Source organism: Onychostoma macrolepis, chromosome 17 (genome assembly GCF_012432095.1).
Source record: "Onychostoma macrolepis isolate SWU-2019 chromosome 17, ASM1243209v1, whole genome shotgun sequence".
In the NCBI taxonomy this organism is placed as follows: domain Eukaryota; kingdom Metazoa; phylum Chordata; class Actinopteri; order Cypriniformes; family Cyprinidae; genus Onychostoma; species Onychostoma macrolepis.
This window is the reverse complement of record NC_081171.1, coordinates 14,692,222-14,710,233: the sequence shown is the minus strand read 5'-3', so window position 1 is coordinate 14,710,233 and position 18,012 is coordinate 14,692,222. Positions and strand designations below refer to the sequence as shown.

The 18,012-nt window shown below is 37.4% G+C and overlaps 1 protein-coding gene across 3 annotated transcripts in view; it reads left to right on the top strand.

Annotated features, from left to right (window-relative positions):
* ccser2a (coiled-coil serine-rich protein 2a) overlaps positions 1–18,012 on the top strand; it is a 55,426-nt gene that overhangs the window by 16,252 nt on the left and 21,162 nt on the right. For all 3 annotated transcript variants that reach the window (XM_058748800.1, XM_058748802.1, XM_058748801.1), the window contains exons 3-5: positions 1,206–1,479; positions 1,604–1,809; positions 15,795–15,894. In XM_058748800.1, coding sequence (XP_058604783.1) covers positions 1,206–1,479; positions 1,604–1,809; positions 15,795–15,894 — 580 coding nt within the window. The remainder of the gene's footprint in view (positions 1–1,205; positions 1,480–1,603; positions 1,810–15,794; positions 15,895–18,012) is intronic.

The window sequence follows — 18,012 nt, the reverse complement described above, 5'->3', positions numbered from 1 at the left end:
AATCTTTCTTCTTTTTTCCTCTTTTTTTCTTCTTCTTCTTCTTTGTCCTTTGATTAACAGACATCATAGCAGATGGTTACTAGGGTATTTTGGCTGTTATTTCTTTAAGAGCTGATCATGATGCGGATCTGACACGCATTATATTTTCTCTCAACTATGACCTACTAACTACCTGTAGCTGGTGTGTGGTGAGCGGACTGGCGCCGTTGTCCTGTGGCTGCTGTCGCATCATCCAAGTGGATGCTGCACACTGGTGGTGGTTGAGGAAAGACCCCCCACATGATTGTAAAGCGCTTTGGGTGTATTGCAATACACATTAAAGCGCTATATAAATGCCTCATTCATTCATTCATTCATTCAACTCTTTTTACCTTTTCTGACCCATTTCAGACCTTAAAGTCTCTCTTAATGAGCTGACGAGTTGAATTGGGTGTCTTAGATGAGTGAGACAGTGCTGGGCTGCTTCAGGACAGTTTTGAAAACCATTTCAGAGACATGTTCTTAAATGTGACCCATATAAAATATATTACATGCATGCACAATTTTAAGGCAGCTTTAATCACCTTTTTGGTAACGTCATGACTTAACTGACCAAGATGTTGCATGCTCGTAGTGTATTTCGCGCTTTGATATGAAAACATACAGGCTACAGCGCGCGCTGGCTCCTTTATGCGTGCAATTGAAGATCAAGCGCTCCGAGTACAGGACCGTTTCCGTGCTCGTTTAAATCGCACGTGCCGCAGTGAAGTGGAGCGCGCGTCTGAAACGTCTCCCTTTTGATGTGGTCGTAAAGACGTTCTGCGAAATGCACTTCTTGTCAAGAGAAAAAGTGACAGAAGCAGCAGTTTTGAGTGGGATGGCCAACCCTAGGCCCCGCCCATGCGTTAATTGTGTTAAATATTTTTAACGCGTTAAACTGAAAAAAATGAATCGCCTGCGTTAACACGCTAATTTTGACACCACTAATTTATAGTATATATTTTTTGTTGTCTAATAATTCATTGCGTCTCAAATCATTGTCATATATGAAACATGTTTTATAGTCAGTCAATGTTCCTGTTCTAATTTGAATAAATTTGCATTGCTATTAGTAGCTCTACTGGAGCAAAAAGGGTGTTTTGGTGCCACCACAGAGAAGTCAAACTATCAAAACATGACTGCATTGCAGTTAAATAGTTTTTTTCCCTTTTTGTATATGTGAAAAGGCATCAGATTCCCCAGAGGAGCCTGTGACAGAGCCAGGGCTGGATGGGAACCTCCGCTACACTGGGGAGGGAATGGAGGACATGTCTCTCTCCTCTGCATCTTCTCTGGAGAGGAATGACACCAGTGAGGAGTTTCTACATGACTTTGATAATCTAGGGGATCAGTCGCAGAATGGCATCCCTCAAAACAAATATCCTGTGGCCACACCCACCCAAACGCGCCTGCAGGACATCTTAAATGAAACCATGGACTGGACTAGGATTGGTCTGGCAGGTATAGCTAAATGTTATTCATCTAATTCTTGCACTTATCTGACAAACAGAACCGTGTTGATAATATTGTCCTATTGTGGCAATCATCCAGTGTTTATGCTGTGTTATACTACGTCTCTTCTCAGGTTGCAAGGCAGATTTAATGGGTTGTCCTCTCCGTGGGCCGACGCTCATGTCCCCTGAAATGGATCGGCACACAACCTCCTCTCTGGAGCTCTCCCCCTCTAGCTCTGGAGGAACATACATGTGGGATGAGGAGGGCATGGAGCCGCTGGGACACAACACACACATACACCGCTGCAGCAGTTATGAGTCAGACCTCAACAGCATTGTGAGTATTCTCATACCCTCCCAAAATGAGTTTGAACTGTGATGGAACTATGGTGCAGTGATGTAAAAACCTGGGATTTAGCCTACATTTAAATTACATTTATACATTTAGCATACATTTTTCTACGATCTCCAATGTACAGTAATCATGTAAATACATTTAATAAAATTAAGAATAAATGATACAAAGAAATGTAGTGAATAAAGATAATTAGTAATTTTTTTATAATTATATTTTTGTTGCTAATAAAAACATAAAAACATTCCTTTAATTTATATTTTAATGAATGAAAAAATTAAAAATAAAGGGGATTTAATATTGATAATAACATTGAAGACATTGTATGATTATTCCTTAAAAATAAGGTTTTAATAGTTTTAGTAGTAGCAGCCCATTACGTACGTTCTATTGAACAACAGTAATATATTTCTGCCCAATGTCTTCAAGTGAAACCGAACTTTTATTTTGACGGGTTGCCATGAATATCTTTTACGTTTCTGTGTGTATATGAAATGAGGATAGTTTTTCTCAAATGAAACGGTCAAAAGCTCATGAAGTTACTGTTGTACATGAACAAAAACATGAAGTTATTGTTCATGTATTTATTTAGGTCCTCATTTAGTGAGGCGGCAAGCTTCACGCAGGCTTCTGTATGAGTAGTGAACAAACCCGTGCAACCGTGCGCCATACATTAACACAGAGACACGCAGAAGTCACATTTAAATAGTCGTTTTGCGGCTTAATATTTACAAATAGGAGTGGGAGTGTGCTCACTTGTGTGTGCGCTTACGTGTGTGTGAACCGGGGCAGAACTCCGCTGTGCGCGCGATACAGAGACCGCGACCATGTAACGTAGAGACAGAAATGACATGCCGTCGTGTAAATAAGATAAATAACATAAGGCTATTTAGTTTGTTTAATAAAAGAACAAGGTATACACCTGTTCTATAGGGAAGGTAACATTGAATTATTTCTTTTGTGGTCTGGTGCTATAGAGAAAATAAAATTAAATAAAATTAACTTGACCTTCAAGGGGGCGGGGGATGCCGTTATAATGGTAGGGGAAACACTGGATTGTGATACCTTCACTCCTGCCCACTGGAGGTTGTTGCTGATGTCACTAACAGTTGTTTTAGGGTCTTTACAGCTGTCACAATGTTTCTGTTGTCAACTGCTGATGTTTTCCTCGATCTACCCGTTCGAGGTGTGTTACTTAGTACACCAATGGTTTCTTTCAACCTCAGGAGATTCCAAATGGTTGTACTTGCTATTGCCAGTGTTTGTGCAATGGTTTGATTGATTTTTTTTAATCTTCTCTCAGCTTCACAATTGCTCGTTTTTCACCCATAGACACCTCTCTGGTTTTCATGTTGGTTACACGTCTAACTAACACTAAATGCAGTCTGCATGGATCTGAAACTGAGCGCAGACATTCAGTGCTAGTTATTGTTTGAATAATCAATTAATAGGACACACCAGGGCAACAAAACACACCTGTCAGTCACATGTTCCAATACTTTTGGTAACATGAAAAATGGGTGGGTTCAAACAAAAGGTGATATCTTGTAAGTTGTGTATCAGATCCAGATGAAAATACCTGTAAATAAAAGCTGAAATGTTAATCTTTAATCTCATGTTCATCTTTTGATGTTAAACCCAAATGTTTTCAGTCTACAGCAAAAATAAAGGAATTGGCCTCACTGTTCCAATACTTTTGGAGGGCACTGTACTTTTTTCCTACAAGCTCCAATGTACAGTAAGCATTTAAGTAAATATAATCAAATTAAGAATAAATTATATAAAGAAATGTAGTGAATAAAGATAACTAGTAAAAGATTTTTTATAATTACATTTTCGTTGTTACTAATAACAATAATATTATTTATGATTTTATTTTGGTTGTTGCAGATAAGTTATCTTGTTTTTGCTTAATAATAATAATAATATTAATAAAACAAAAATATTGTTTGATATGGTTGTTCTTGCTAATTTATTGTTGTTGTTATTATTATTATGTAGTATTTTAATACAATGTTAACCTTAATGCCATGTTTGACTGTTAATAATAATAATAATAATGATAATAATGATAGTAATAATAATTTGGACCTTCCTTGACCAGCCCTCCTTTAACTACACCTAAATTATTCTCATATTATGAAACTACAATGCAACAGTGTGACTGAATGTGGCTTCTGCAAGTCTTGTAGAAGGCTGTTTTGTTCCATACTCTGTTGGTGTTCGTAACTTTTCCTCTGCTGTGCGTTTTGATAAACCCATTGCTGCTGTCCTACTTGTTGCTGGTTAGTATGTGCACTTGTGTGTGTGTGTGTGTGTGTGTGTGTGTGTGTGTGTGTGTGTGTGAGAGAGACGGGATCTCTCTGTCCCTATCCTGCTAATAAGGGATTAGTCTCCGCTCTTACTCGCGACTCTGCAGGAGTCTGACTCCAGGTCCCGCCGTTCTGAACAGAGGTCCTGTTCGATCTCTGCTGTTTGAAAGGCCCTGATGGAGTGGAAATGCAGAACGGTGCCACTTAACCTTGCAGCTCTTGATTCCAGCGAAGCAGGTTGTAGCTAGGGGTGTAACGATAAATCAATTAATCTAATGCATCGCAATTCTCTCTGAAATCGATTCTGAGCTTTAGTTTTAACAGCAGATGGCACTGCATGTTTTAGAAACAGCTTGCTTTTCAGTTCCTTACACACACACACCACTTGAACTTTAAAATAATCATTCATAAAGTTCAAAAAGTTTTAAGCAAATTACAAGAGTGTTCATGGTGGGTTGTGTTTACATTAATCTTGCGTCATAAAAGCGTAAAAGCAGAGGTGCAAGTGCATTTAACCACTCAGCTGAATGCACAAGCAGTCTTCGTGAGCATTTGAGTGTGCAGTTAAAAACTAGCCTAGATCGCCATCTGCTGTTAAAAACTAAGTTCAGAATTGATCCATTAATCGATTTATCGTTACACCCCTAGCTGTGGCGTTGTTCCTAATTTTCCTGTTTTTTGGTGTTCTGATTCCTGATGTCAGATTGGCTCAGTGGAATGCAGAAAAAGAGGCAGGATTTGAAACAGTAATCAGATTTGAAATACCAGTGTTCTCCTGTTGCAGATATACAAATGCACCCACACACACAGACATGCTGACTTGACTCTGGCTTCAGACATTGTGTAATCGCAGCATATATACATTTGAGTGTGGCTGAGTCATTGTTATCATACTCGAGTGGGTTGTTCCTCTGATGTAGTTGTATGGAGTGGAGGAGGAGTTCAGTTTACGTAATGGACTGTTTCAGTTTGAGCTGGGCTTTAAGTGACATCTTGTGGTCTACTGTAGGTACTGCAAAAAAATCATTTTGTGTGCGTTTCTTGTTTGTGGTGCTGCTTAAAAGAAGCGTCACCAAACAACGTATTAAAGTTTGATGCATAACTTTTCCTGGATTTTAAGGAAGTGGGTTTGCTAAGTCTCGTGGAAATCAGGGTCAGTCACATCACATGCACAGCAATTGAATGATTAATTCGATCTCCTGACAGCAGTGGATCTCCTTTAGCTCCTTGAGCTGTGTCTATCTTTAGTTTAAGACTCCTCTGCTCTAATGTATACTGAAACAGAGGCTGGGCTTTATTTAGAGCTCGTCTGATCTTACCCTCAGCAGGTGATGTAATGCTAAACTTTATTTGCAGGTTGCGGTGTATAAGAAGGAGGTTTGAGTTTAAAAGTTTGGTTAAGTTAGTTTAGGTCTAAATACAATTTAATGCTGTGCTTTTTGGAATTAAGTTATTTTCTATTTTCTATACCATATTAACTTCATAATTAAATTTAAATGTACTAAAATAATTTAATTGGTAATACTGATATTAACTTATTGTTAAATTGTTCTGTTAATTAATAAAAAATACGTGTTTTTTTTTTTTAACTTAATGGTAACAAGGTTGAAAGATGAATGTAGTGAACATTTAGTCTAAAAATGAAGAAAGCTGAACTAATTTATTTATAATAATTACTTTAACCGTCATGTAGAAAGTGTCAAAATATAGTGGAATGTTACCTTCATTGTATTGTGATAATCATGCAGTAACAGGTTTTCGATACACTGCTAAATATAACACTTTTTAATATTAATTTTATAACAAACATTTTTAATATTATAACTTTATTAAATGGAAAAAAGTTATTAGTGCAATGAAAGCCATTTCAATATGATATATGTATAATTTTAAATGTTGGGTGTAGTTGACAAGATCATGAACTAGGGTGAGACATACATTTTTTTTTTTTTTTATGTTTTGTTTTTTTGTGAAATGCATTGCTATAGACCCTTTTTGCGCCGACGTCACGATTACGTCACGATTACGTCACAGTGCTAGCTGGAGGCGAAACAAAAGGAAAACTGGAGGCGGCCCATTAAAACCAGTGCAGATTCGGCTACATAAGGAGCTTAAAATATCATCTTATGATGTTGGATGCAAGAATCAACGTAGTACAGGCTCCAATTTGAAATTTTAATGCATACCTGCTGCCACTGCCAGACAAAAAACCGACAACAGCGGTGGTTAAACGAGATAAAACGAGCGGACTGGACAGAAACGATCGCCAAAAATGCTCGCCACAGAAAAAGGTCACAATGTTTACGAACAGAAAAACGATCTGTTAAAACTAGGGGTGTCAACGTTAACGCGTTAACGCATGTGATTAATACATTTTTAATGCATTAATATTTTTTTTACCCGAATTAATCGTTTGATAAGGTTTGACCTCAACTTCTTCCCGTCATCGCAGAGCGGAAGGTTATCTATCATTGTGTGATGAGGGTACAGCAAGCCAGTGTTACCAGGGCAGTGGCACAAGTGGGCTATTTTGAAAATAGTCGCTGGTAAAATTACAGAGCCGTGGGTTGCGGTTTTTGGGGCTACTTTTATAATGTACCGTGGCCGCCCAAAGTGTATATAGACAAATAAAAATGAAAATAGATCCTTTTACTAATGTGTATTATATTTGGAATGTATCCCTGCCAACTTAAGAACGGAGAGGCGGTGTGACATCAAACAATGTGAGGTGTTTACACAGCAGAAATAAACATGACAACAGCCACTATAGATTAAGATAATAAACACACGATTACGATAGATATGGTTTGTATGTGATTTTCTTAAAATACTTTTGATAATAGTTGGGTAAATGTATACTGGGATTGAAGCGATGTGGCTTGGTAAACGTTTTATTGCCAGTATAAAGGCTGATAATGGCTGAATAAAAACAAAAGAATAATGATAAAAGGATAATAAGGATTATGTCTCATACCTGGCGGAAGTGTAAAAGGTTCTGTTTCCTTAAACTAGTTTGGCATGCATTTCTTTTTCAACACATTTACAGGTAAATCCTAGTATTTTAAAATTGCGATTAATCATGATTTATAATTTTTGCCTGAGACTAAACAGCTTTTCATCTTTCAGTTTGTGTTCCTGTCACCCTGAATATGTGCATTAGATTTGATTTCACATACTGGTAGTGCCACACAGAGCTCTGCCAAACGCTCGCACACAAAACACAGGCTCTGAGACTGTATGCAAGAAAAGGCTCTCAAAAGCCATTAGGAATCGCAGGTCTCAAAGAGATTAAGCAAAATATGAAAGAGTCAATAAACCAGTTAGCCTAATGAATTAAGAGCTGATTAGAGATGTTAAATATTTTTAAAAAATAAATAAATTATACAAATCCTGTTTACAGTATTAGTAAGGTTAGCAAATGATAAAGCTTAAACAATTCTCTATAAATCTCAGCTAATTAACGTTTACGATTACATTTTTTTAATCGATTGACAGCACTAGTTTCTGTACTTGGGGCCACAAGGGGGCAGTATGAATTCAAGAGACACGAGATATGTTTATTTCCTTGCATTGAACACTTGTGTTTTGTGTGTTTTACCCCTCTGTTGACATCTACAAAGCACATCCCTTTTAGGCTCTTTTAAGAGTTGTTTATTTGTTTTAAAAACAGTCTGTCTTGCAGGAGGCATTTAAAGGCCAATTCATTAGCTGCTAAATGATCTAGGTGCAGAAGCCTTTGTTTTTAACACAGTAAGTGATTCTGAGACATGCTTTTATCTGCTGCTGTTTCAGCATTAATTAGCCGAGATTTATAGAGCATTGTTTAAGCTTTATCATTTGCTAACCTTACTAATACTGTAAACAGGATTTGTATAATTTATTTATTTAAAAAAAATATTTAACATCTCTAATCAGCTCTTAATTCATTAGGCTAACTGGTTTATTGACTCTTTCTTATTTTGCTTAATCTCTTTGAGACCTGCGATTCCTAATGGCTTTTGAGAGCCTTTTCTTGCATACAGTCTCAGAGCCTGTGTTTTGTGTGCGAGCGTTTGGCAGAGCTCTGTGTGGCACTACCAGTATGTGAAATCGAATCTAATGCACATATTCAGGGTGACAGGAACACAAACTGAAAGATGAAAAGCTGTTTAGTCTCAGGCAGTGATGAAGCGTGGACTTTTTTTCACATTTTTTCCATTCTGAGGTGCTGGTAGGGTTCTGAATGCATGATACTAAAAATTTGAAGCCAGTGTTTGCTGGGGAAAGAGATCTAAACTGTATTTAATATTTAATTATGAAACATGCATAACAGTTTATTATTTACAATAAAAAGTATTAATTGCACATTAAAAACGTCAGTAATTCATTCATTTTAATATGAATATTCTTGTATAAATACATGAATCAAAGCTTCATGACATTTGTAACTATTTGAACTGATTATATTTTATAATGCAGTAAATATACATTTTTACAAAGTTTTGATCCATAAACATGTTTGTTTCTTCATTCTCAAAAACATATACACTACCTACAAAAATAAATATACTTAATGAAAATAAATGAATACAAATCTTTCTTGATGAATTAGTATCAATTTCTTAATATTATTAAATATTATTATCACTGACACACACACACACACACACACACACACAGTATCTCACAATATTGAGTACACCCCTCACATTTTAACAATCATTTTAGTATATAAATACTATAGAGGGACAATACTATAGAAATGTAACTTGGATATATTTTAGAGTAGTCGATGTGCAGCTTGTATAGCAGTACAGATTTACTGTTCTCTGAAAATAACTCAACATACAGCCATTATTGTCAAAAAAGCTGGCAACAAAAGTGAATACACTCTAAGTGATAACAGCTATACGTCATTTAACCATGCAAAGCCACATGTCCTATTCATCATGTTCAGTTTTTGTCTGCTTGGCAGGACCATACAAATTTGTGTATCTTGTACTAGAGCAGTTAAAATTTGGTGCTTTGAGTAAAATTCTCTCATACTGACCACTGGATGTTCAACATGGCACCTCATGGTAAAGAACTCTCTGAGGATTTGATAATTAGAATTGTTGCTCTCCACAAAGATGGCCGAGGCTATAAGAAGTTCGGCAACACCCTGAAACTGAGTTACAGTACAGTGGCCAGTGGCATACAGAGGTTTTCCAAGACTGGTTTAACTCGGAACAGGCCTCGCAAGGGTCGATCAAAGAAGTTAGGTCCTAATGCTGTGCGTCAGGTGCAGAAGCTGGCTTCAAAAAACAGATGCATGAGTGCTGCCAGCATTGCTTTAGAGGTTGCAGAAGTGGAAGGTCAGCTTGTCAGTGCTCAGACCGTACGCCGCACACTGCAACAAGTCGGTTTGCATGGCCGTCATCCCAGAAGGAAACCTCTTCTGAAGCTGGCTCACAAAAAAGCCCGCAAATAGTTTGCTGAAGACAACCTGGCCAAGAGCATGAATTACTGGAACCATTTCCTGTGGTCTGATGAGTCTAAGGTAAACTTGTTTGGCTCAGATGGTGTCCAGCATGTGTGGTGATGCCCTGGTGAAGAGTACCAAGAAAATTGTATCTTGCCTACAGTCAAGCATGGTGGTGGTAGCATCATGGTCTGGGGCTGCATGAGTGCTGCTGGTACTGGGGAGCTGTGCTTCATTGAGGGAAACATGAATTCCAACATGTACTGTGACATTCTGAAGCAGAAGATGATGCCCTCCCTTCAGAAACTGGGCCGAATGGCAGTTTTCCAACATAATAACGACCCCAAACACACCGCCAAGATGACAACTGCCTTGCTGATGAAGCTGAAGGTGATGGAGTGGCCAAGTATGTCTCCAGACCTGAACCCTGCTGAGCACATGTGGATCATCCTCAAGCTGAAGGTGGAGAAGCACCATGTGTCTAACATCCAGCAGCTCCGGGATGTCATTATGGAGGAGTGGAAGAGGATGCCAGCAACAACCTGCGCAGCTCTGGTGAATTTCAAGCCCAGGAGGATTAAGGCAGTGCTAGATAACAATGGTGCCCCTACAAAACATTGACACTTTGGACACCGTTTACTTAGGGTGTACTCAATTTTGTTGCCAGTTATTTAGACAATAATGGCTATATGTTGAGTTCAGTGGTGGCTGCTGGTGTTTCAAAGAGGGGAAGCTCATTTTCGGCCTACATCATAAAAATTGTCCATTAATTTATACGTAAATTCTGCCCTATGTTCCTTTTCAAGAAAATGCTCTGTGACCCTGTCGTACCAACTAGGCGTCTTTTCCAGTGACGCTAGCCTAGCCTGTATGAATGAATGAATGAATGAATGAATGAATGAATGAATGAATGAATGAAAAAACAATCTAAAAAAAAGATATTAAACTCGACGGAGGAAATGTGGGAATTAGGTTAAACTGAAACAAGGAATGTGGTATAATAGGGTTGTCACGATACCATAATGTCTTACGATACTATACCAGCTTAATTTATAATTAAATTCTACAAAATGAATCAAAATTTAATAAATAAATAGATGTAAGTGAAAACAGACAATATTATTCTCTGAATACTTAATTAATGTGAATGAATGACTGGCTATTGTTATCCATGAAATGATCTAAACAAAACTCATCTTAGCACTGCACAGAAGCTGACATTTAGATGTGGCATTTATTCATTTAGACTGTATTTATAAATGCATAATGTTATGAGATTAATGTTTTAAATACTAAATTCCGAATATATAACATTATTTTCCAACATATTTCTATGCCTACTTTTAGACGGGAAACGGCCAGCAGGTGGCAGAAGTTCGTGATTGAATCACTGAGTCATTCAAATGATTCATTCAAAACGGCTGAATCCTTCAGGAGTGAATCAAATGACTGTTTTTATGAACGGCTCAGTGAATCAGTGATTCGCCCAAATCAACGCGGATTTGGATTCGAACACAAACGAAACAAAAACAGCACTCTTGCTCGTGTCGTATTGCCTAAGTGTCGGGAGCATTTTTTTCTTGCATACCTTGACATTTCCGAGTTAGCAGCATGTATATTAAAACATAACATTATAAATTAATTAAAAAATATATAATGATTGATAAGAACCAAGTGCAAAGCCGCTATGGGACTGAGCTCGAATAGCTTCAGTGTCAGCGACTTTTTATAGTACAAAATCGCTGTCAATCAAAAGGAGATGCAGTCTTTCGACAGACCCTCCAATCATCACGCAGAAGCCCGGAGTCCAGGCCAGCCCACTCCTCCATTCACCCCCAGAGATGCTGAGCGTCCGTGGGCGGGACATAATCGCAGCATTTATCCAATGACCGTCTAGTTTGGAAGCACTGAAAAAAACTGTTCAAAGCAGCCCCATTGAAGTCAATGGACGCTGGGCTTCAACAGGGAAATACACTGACGCTACGGGGATGTATGAGAAGTAACTCGAGTCAGCCGACCTGCTATATGTAGCTGATTCTGAACGAACTCGTCTTCGAGATGAACGTGTTCTAACGCATTTTTAGTCAATAAAATGTTAACACAATAGTACATATTTGACCATTAATTTTTTGACATTATAGGGGAAGCCGAGCTTCCCTTGCAGTCTTAAAGAAATCCCCACTGGTTGAGTTATATTTAGAGGACAGTAAATTTGTACTTTTATACAAGCTGAACATTGACTACTCTAAAATATATCCAAGTTTCATATCTATAGTATTGTCCCTTGAGAAAATATTCTAAAATGGTTGCTGAAATGTGAAGGGTGTACTCACTTTTGTGAGATGCTGTATTTATATATATATATATATATATATGTGACGTGTATGTATGTACAGTGGGGCAAAAAAGTAGTCAGCCACCAATTGTGCAAGTTCTCCCACTTAAAAAGATGAGAGAGGCCTGTAATTTTCATCATAGGTATACCTCAACTATGAGAGACAAAATGAGAAAAAAAAATCCAGAAAATCACATTGTAGGATTTTTAAAGAATTAATTGGTAAATTCCTCGGTAAAATAAGTATTTGGTCACCTACAAACAAGCAAGATTTCTGGCTCTCACAGACTTATAACTTCTTTAAGAGGCTCCTCTGTCCTCCACTCGTTACCTGTATTAATGGCATCTGTTTGAACTTGTTATCAGTATAAAAGACACCTGTCCACAACCTCAAACAGTCCAACTCCAAACTCCACCATGGCCAAGACCAAAGAGCTGTCAAAGGACACCTGAATGGGGCCATGTATCGTGAGATTTTGAGTGAAAACCTCCTTCCATCAGCAAGAGCATTGAAGATGAAACGTGGCTGGGTCTTTCAGCATGACAATGATCCCAAACACACCGCCCGGGCAACGAAGGAGTGGCTTCGTAAGAAGCATTTCAAGGTCCTGGAGTGGAGACCTTGTGAAGACCTACAGAAAACTTTTGACCTCTGTCATTGCCAACAAAGGGTATATAACAAAGTATTGAGATGAAATTTTGTTATTGACCAAATACTTATTTTCCACCATAATTTGCAAATAAATTCTTTAAAAATCCTACAATGTGATTTTCTGGATTTTTTTTCCTCATTTTGTCTCTCATAGTTGAGGTATACCTATGATGAAAATTACAGGCCTCTCTCATCTTTTTAAGTGGGAGAACTTGCACAATTTGTGGCTGACTAAATACTTTTTTGCCCCACTGTATATGTTTATTTATATGTCTTTTAGAATTACATGCACATTGACCTCTTTTTAAATTGCCAATGAAAGTTTGGCTCTGTTCAAAGTATATCTGTAGGTGTCTGAATTCCAGAATCATTCATATTACATACAGGACACAATTAATCAAACACATTCCTTTTGATCCCCTCCAAATATGATGTTTCACTCCCGAGCGCACCGCTCAGATTGTGTGAAATGTGATCAGGATTCTGTGCTTGTCTGATAGGACCTTTCTTAAATGTTATCTGAGGTTCTGTCTGTATCGGTCCGGCTCTAAAGGGACCTTTAATCCGATCTTCCCGGCTGATTCGCGCAGGCCTATGTGAAATGGGCTGCGTTATGCTGGCTCTTTCAGCACAGGAGGAGAGTGCTGATGGGGCTTGGGCTGCGTGTCTAAGCTGCCGCCCGGCACAGTGAAATGTCATTTCCTCTGAAGCAACCTGCCGTGACTAAGCCCCTTTATACATGGAGAGAGTCAGAGAGAGAGGGACCTGAGAGACTGTGCGTGTAGATGAAGTGTATGAACTCTGGCTGCTTTGAATACACATTTTGTGTACACTTGTAAGACAGTACGTTGTGTGAGTGTATATGTATTAATGTCCAGGAGAGGGGCTTGTCTATCTTCAAGTACATATTAATATGATAGATGGGGTTGAAGCACATCTTGTCAGCTTAGATGACTTGAAGAGACATTTTTGTTCTGTGAATGTATCGCAGTTGCATGATTGATAATGTTTTCTAAAGTACGCTGAGAGCATATTTGTACTGTGGTTCTTTCCACAGCCGCCTGCTGTATATGAATTATGGGAAATTATGCAGGAAGTTTCATAATGTACTGTTATTTTTGCAAGAAAGTCCCCCATTTAGAAAAGCCAATGTATTTAACATAGCTTGAAGCGATAGTTCAGGCAGAAATGAAAATTCTGTCATCATTTACTCCACACATCATTTCTTTTTTTCTGTGGAACGCAAGATTTTTCTTAAGGAATATCCTGGCTATTATTTTCAAAATAATGAAAATGAATCATGACCAGGACTCATAAGCACCAAAATGACAAAAAGTGTGGTCCATAAGATTCATACACTACATTAAAGGTCTTCCAGCCAGTAGTAGTCATTATAAAGTCATCATTCTACTTTGAAAATCTTGACTCTGCCTTAGCTCTCTTTAAACAGTTAATGACATAAGTAGCAATGTCTGATTTTGGAATTAATCATTCCATAGTGTAAAATCATTTTTAACGAATCTGCTGATGGGATTAAAAAGAATGTTCCTGGAACTAGTCTGAATGATTCTTTTACAAATCAGTCTGATCTGGTTCTGGAGTTTTCACTGACTTGATTTGGCAGGTTAACAGCCCACTTAAATGTAAGATTGTCAGTAAATAATTACTTAAATTTCAGTCTGTTTGCCACATAAACCTATTGTTTGACATGAGGGCCCAGTTTCATAAACAGTGTTTTAAGAACTGGTCTGACCAACTAGCAGTTAGCCAAGGTGTAATGAGTCTTATTTTTTGGATATAACTTAGACTAATCTACATTTTATGTAAGTAAATTAAATAAAAAAAAACCATGAAATGACTAAAGAAAAAATTAGCTGACTAATATTTAAGACTAGTCTTAACCTTTCACCCTGTTTTGGTTCCACTGAAGAAAGTCGTAAGGGAACATGACAACAGAATTTATTTATGAGTAAACTATTTCTTTAATAATAATTATTTCAATGTAATATGAAGTAATATGTTTTTGAAAAAGTCTCTTATGCTCACTAAGGCTGCATTTGTTTGATCAAAAATACAGTAAAATCAGTAATGCTAAATCTTCAGCAGGCATTATTAGTGTCAGATTATTCTTCAAAATTTCTCATGATCACTGTTTTAAAAAGCTGCATTTAAAAACAATATAATGGTTAAATCACTGGGCTGGCAACACAAAGTGCACAGGTTTGAACCACAATAGGGTTTATCTAAAGGGCTACCAAGAATTATTACCAGGATTGTACCTTTGAACAAGACACTTAGCCCCACATTGATTTATAGTAAATGTCTCTGCAATTAGTGCAGTGTTAAGCATTTGTTAAATGTCAAGTGACTAATTAAAAAAAAAAAATTGTTTTCAAGACCTGCTTCCAGAAGTCCAATTTATGTAAATTTATCACTAAGAAGCAATTTTGTTCTCCATGCACACACATGGTTAAATGACTGCAGATAAATGACAGTAATATGCAGTATTTTTTTGTATGTTTTGGAAATGATGAATCATGAAATAAATGAGCTTAATATCCTTTCAATTGGTTCCAGGTCTTTAAGACTCACTCCTGCTTTCAAATTTTACTCCCAACCTCAAAATCAATTCAGAGCGGTTCTTGAGAAAGACTCTTAAGATGAGTCACATCAGAATAATTTCTTTGCTTGGTACAAATCAAGGCTAAGCCGTGAGGCCTTGTTTTATGGTATTTCTTACCAATATTTTAGCACATAGAAATGTGGAGAACCATCTTTCTTCAAAGAGCTTATTTTCTTTTGAACTCTCCGTGCCAGGCTTGATGTTCAGAATCGCTTTAAAATGCATTAAAAAGCGCCCCAATAGCTGATAACTACCCCTTGTGCGTCTGCCACACAGCTTGAAATGTCCTCTTTCATTTTCTGTCTGAGGACAAATTGAGGTTTTGTTGAGGCATATTGATTTTCACCTTGCCGTGCTTTTGCTTTTTCAAATAATCAGATGGCCTGAAAAGTTGACATTTTTATATATGCTCTTCATGTGAAGCGAAAACGCTTTGTTTGTATTCATGTAGTGTCTAGCGGCTGTATCTATGTATTCCCTTTCTTTTATGTGATCGTCCTTCCATAAACTGTGTGAGTGAATTTCCACAAAGGCAAACGGTAATGCAGTTTTCCTTCTGTATTTCACACACAGTCTCTCTCTCATTGGTCGTTTCTCATGCACAGGACATTCTAAACAACTTGGATAACACTGGCTCATGTGATCTGGAAGATGATGACCTCATGCTTGATGTGGATCTGCCAGAGGACGGGGCCTTACTCCATGGTTAGTACACACACAAAACACACATACAGTGTAATTGAGTAGTATAACCAGCCATCATTCACTAAGCCAAAACTGCCTTCTATTTGACATCTAAATTGCTTACAAATATGGAAAGTTTAATAGAATCATCTCTGCATCTCAACTTGTAGATCTGGTTAATAAATTACTAAATAAATTAATGTCTCTCTTATTGTTTTGAACACCAATACAGGAGATTACCATCAACTATTTACCTTTATAACCACAATAGTGCACATGAATTGAATTTTTAATATAATCATCCTTGTGTTTATCTTTGATTGATTTATTAATTCATCTTCTGTTTGCAAAGATAATGATAGCTGATCAGATTTAATCATTATGTTGATTGATCACAGCCTAGAGCAAATGATAATCACTATTTTGAATGTGAATGACTTTTGTACAGATTGCCATGTCAGAGTTTCCTGCAGCTCAGTGTGAATTTTATTTTTTTAAAGCTGCAGTCCATAACTTTTTTTTGGTTAAAAATGATCCGAAATTAATATTTGAGCAAGTATATAACCAGCCAGTGTTCAAAACTATCGCCTTACTTTAGCCCGATTCACAACAGTTAGCTTATAATGATGTTTTCTAATTTGAGTGGTAAGGATAGGTTTTCGCGGGAAATTCGAGCGTGGCACTGCGTCATTACGTAACGTCTGTAATAGGGATGCAGCGATTTACCGGTTTTACGATTAACCGCGCTTTAAAACGTCACGGTTAATTAATCGTAAAGGCTCCGCTACACCGAGTGTTTCTGTTGTATGGAATGGAACTGTTGAAACATGAGCAAAACGAAAACAAAGTTACACTAGCGGTGCACCAGCTTAAAATGCCGTGCTTATCAGAGACACGGAGGCTACTAGATTAACTATGACAGAGGAACCAAACAGCGATCCTTTATTTCCACCAGAGAAATGACTGAATTCGATAGTGTGGGACCATTTTAAATTTGGGTACATCAATATTGCCGTAAAATCGCTGTTAAAGAGTGAATACATAAGGGATAATGCACAGCTAGCCAACCTGTTCTGGCTGTGCAATAAACGATTTTAATGCACGACGTGAAGGCAAGGACCACCTGACGCGACGTTCGTTAGCTCGAACATTCTGCCGCTTCAGAGATGAGTGCAGTGAGAGAGCGCGAGCGCGTGTGAAGCGCGCGCAGTCAGCGGAGGCTCGCGAAGCGGAGCCAGGCGCGAGTATAAACGAGGCTTTAGCCTACCTGCATCTGCGTCACTACAAACAATGAAGATTTGAGTTTAGTTATTTAAACAGTCATTTTACCCCCTCTTTGCTGATTAATATAATGTAGCAATCCAGTATCTAAGCTATTTTATTAATGAAAGTCGCTGGGCAGCGTTGACAACACGTTTCTGTCCTCCTAAATGTTTGTGGGCAGCTCGATCTCGATCTCACAAACCAAAATAATAGACATGATTTTCTCAGGCCTTATGTAAAATCAGATGAATAAAGATTATTAAAATGAATAAGTATTGATGACAGTTGATTACAATAGTTAACTTAATAGTTTAGTTTATTCCCCTCATTAGTAACAGTGTCCTCTGTGGGATAAATAAAGTTAATATTACTCATATATTAATAATACTTCATTAATATTGTGATTTATCATCCCTGTTATAGTATTATTCATAAGTCAATTTATTTTTCACCATCTTTCCAAGTTCTGTACCTCAGGTCCAAAAGAAATGTAGAAAGAATGAAATGAAAACATCAAATACATTTGTTATTTTCAAAAGGGAAATACTGACATGGATATTTACAGAGCAGAGGTCACCTTTTTAAATTCCAATAGGAGAGATGGACTTTTTTTTTCTTTAGTATTATTATTTTGTGCTGTAGTATTGGTTACTGTGTTATTTCTGTTTCAAAAGGCAGCAATAAATAACACTTTAATATCTAAAGAGTGTTTATGTGATTTTATGTTGTGAAATGAATAAATGCATAATAATCGTAATAATCGTGAAACCGTGATTATTCCTCAGACTATAATCGTACCAACAAAATCTATAATCGTTGCATCCCTAGTCTGTAAACACAAAGAAGTTTTCCCGGCTAGTAGGCTATAGCATGTGA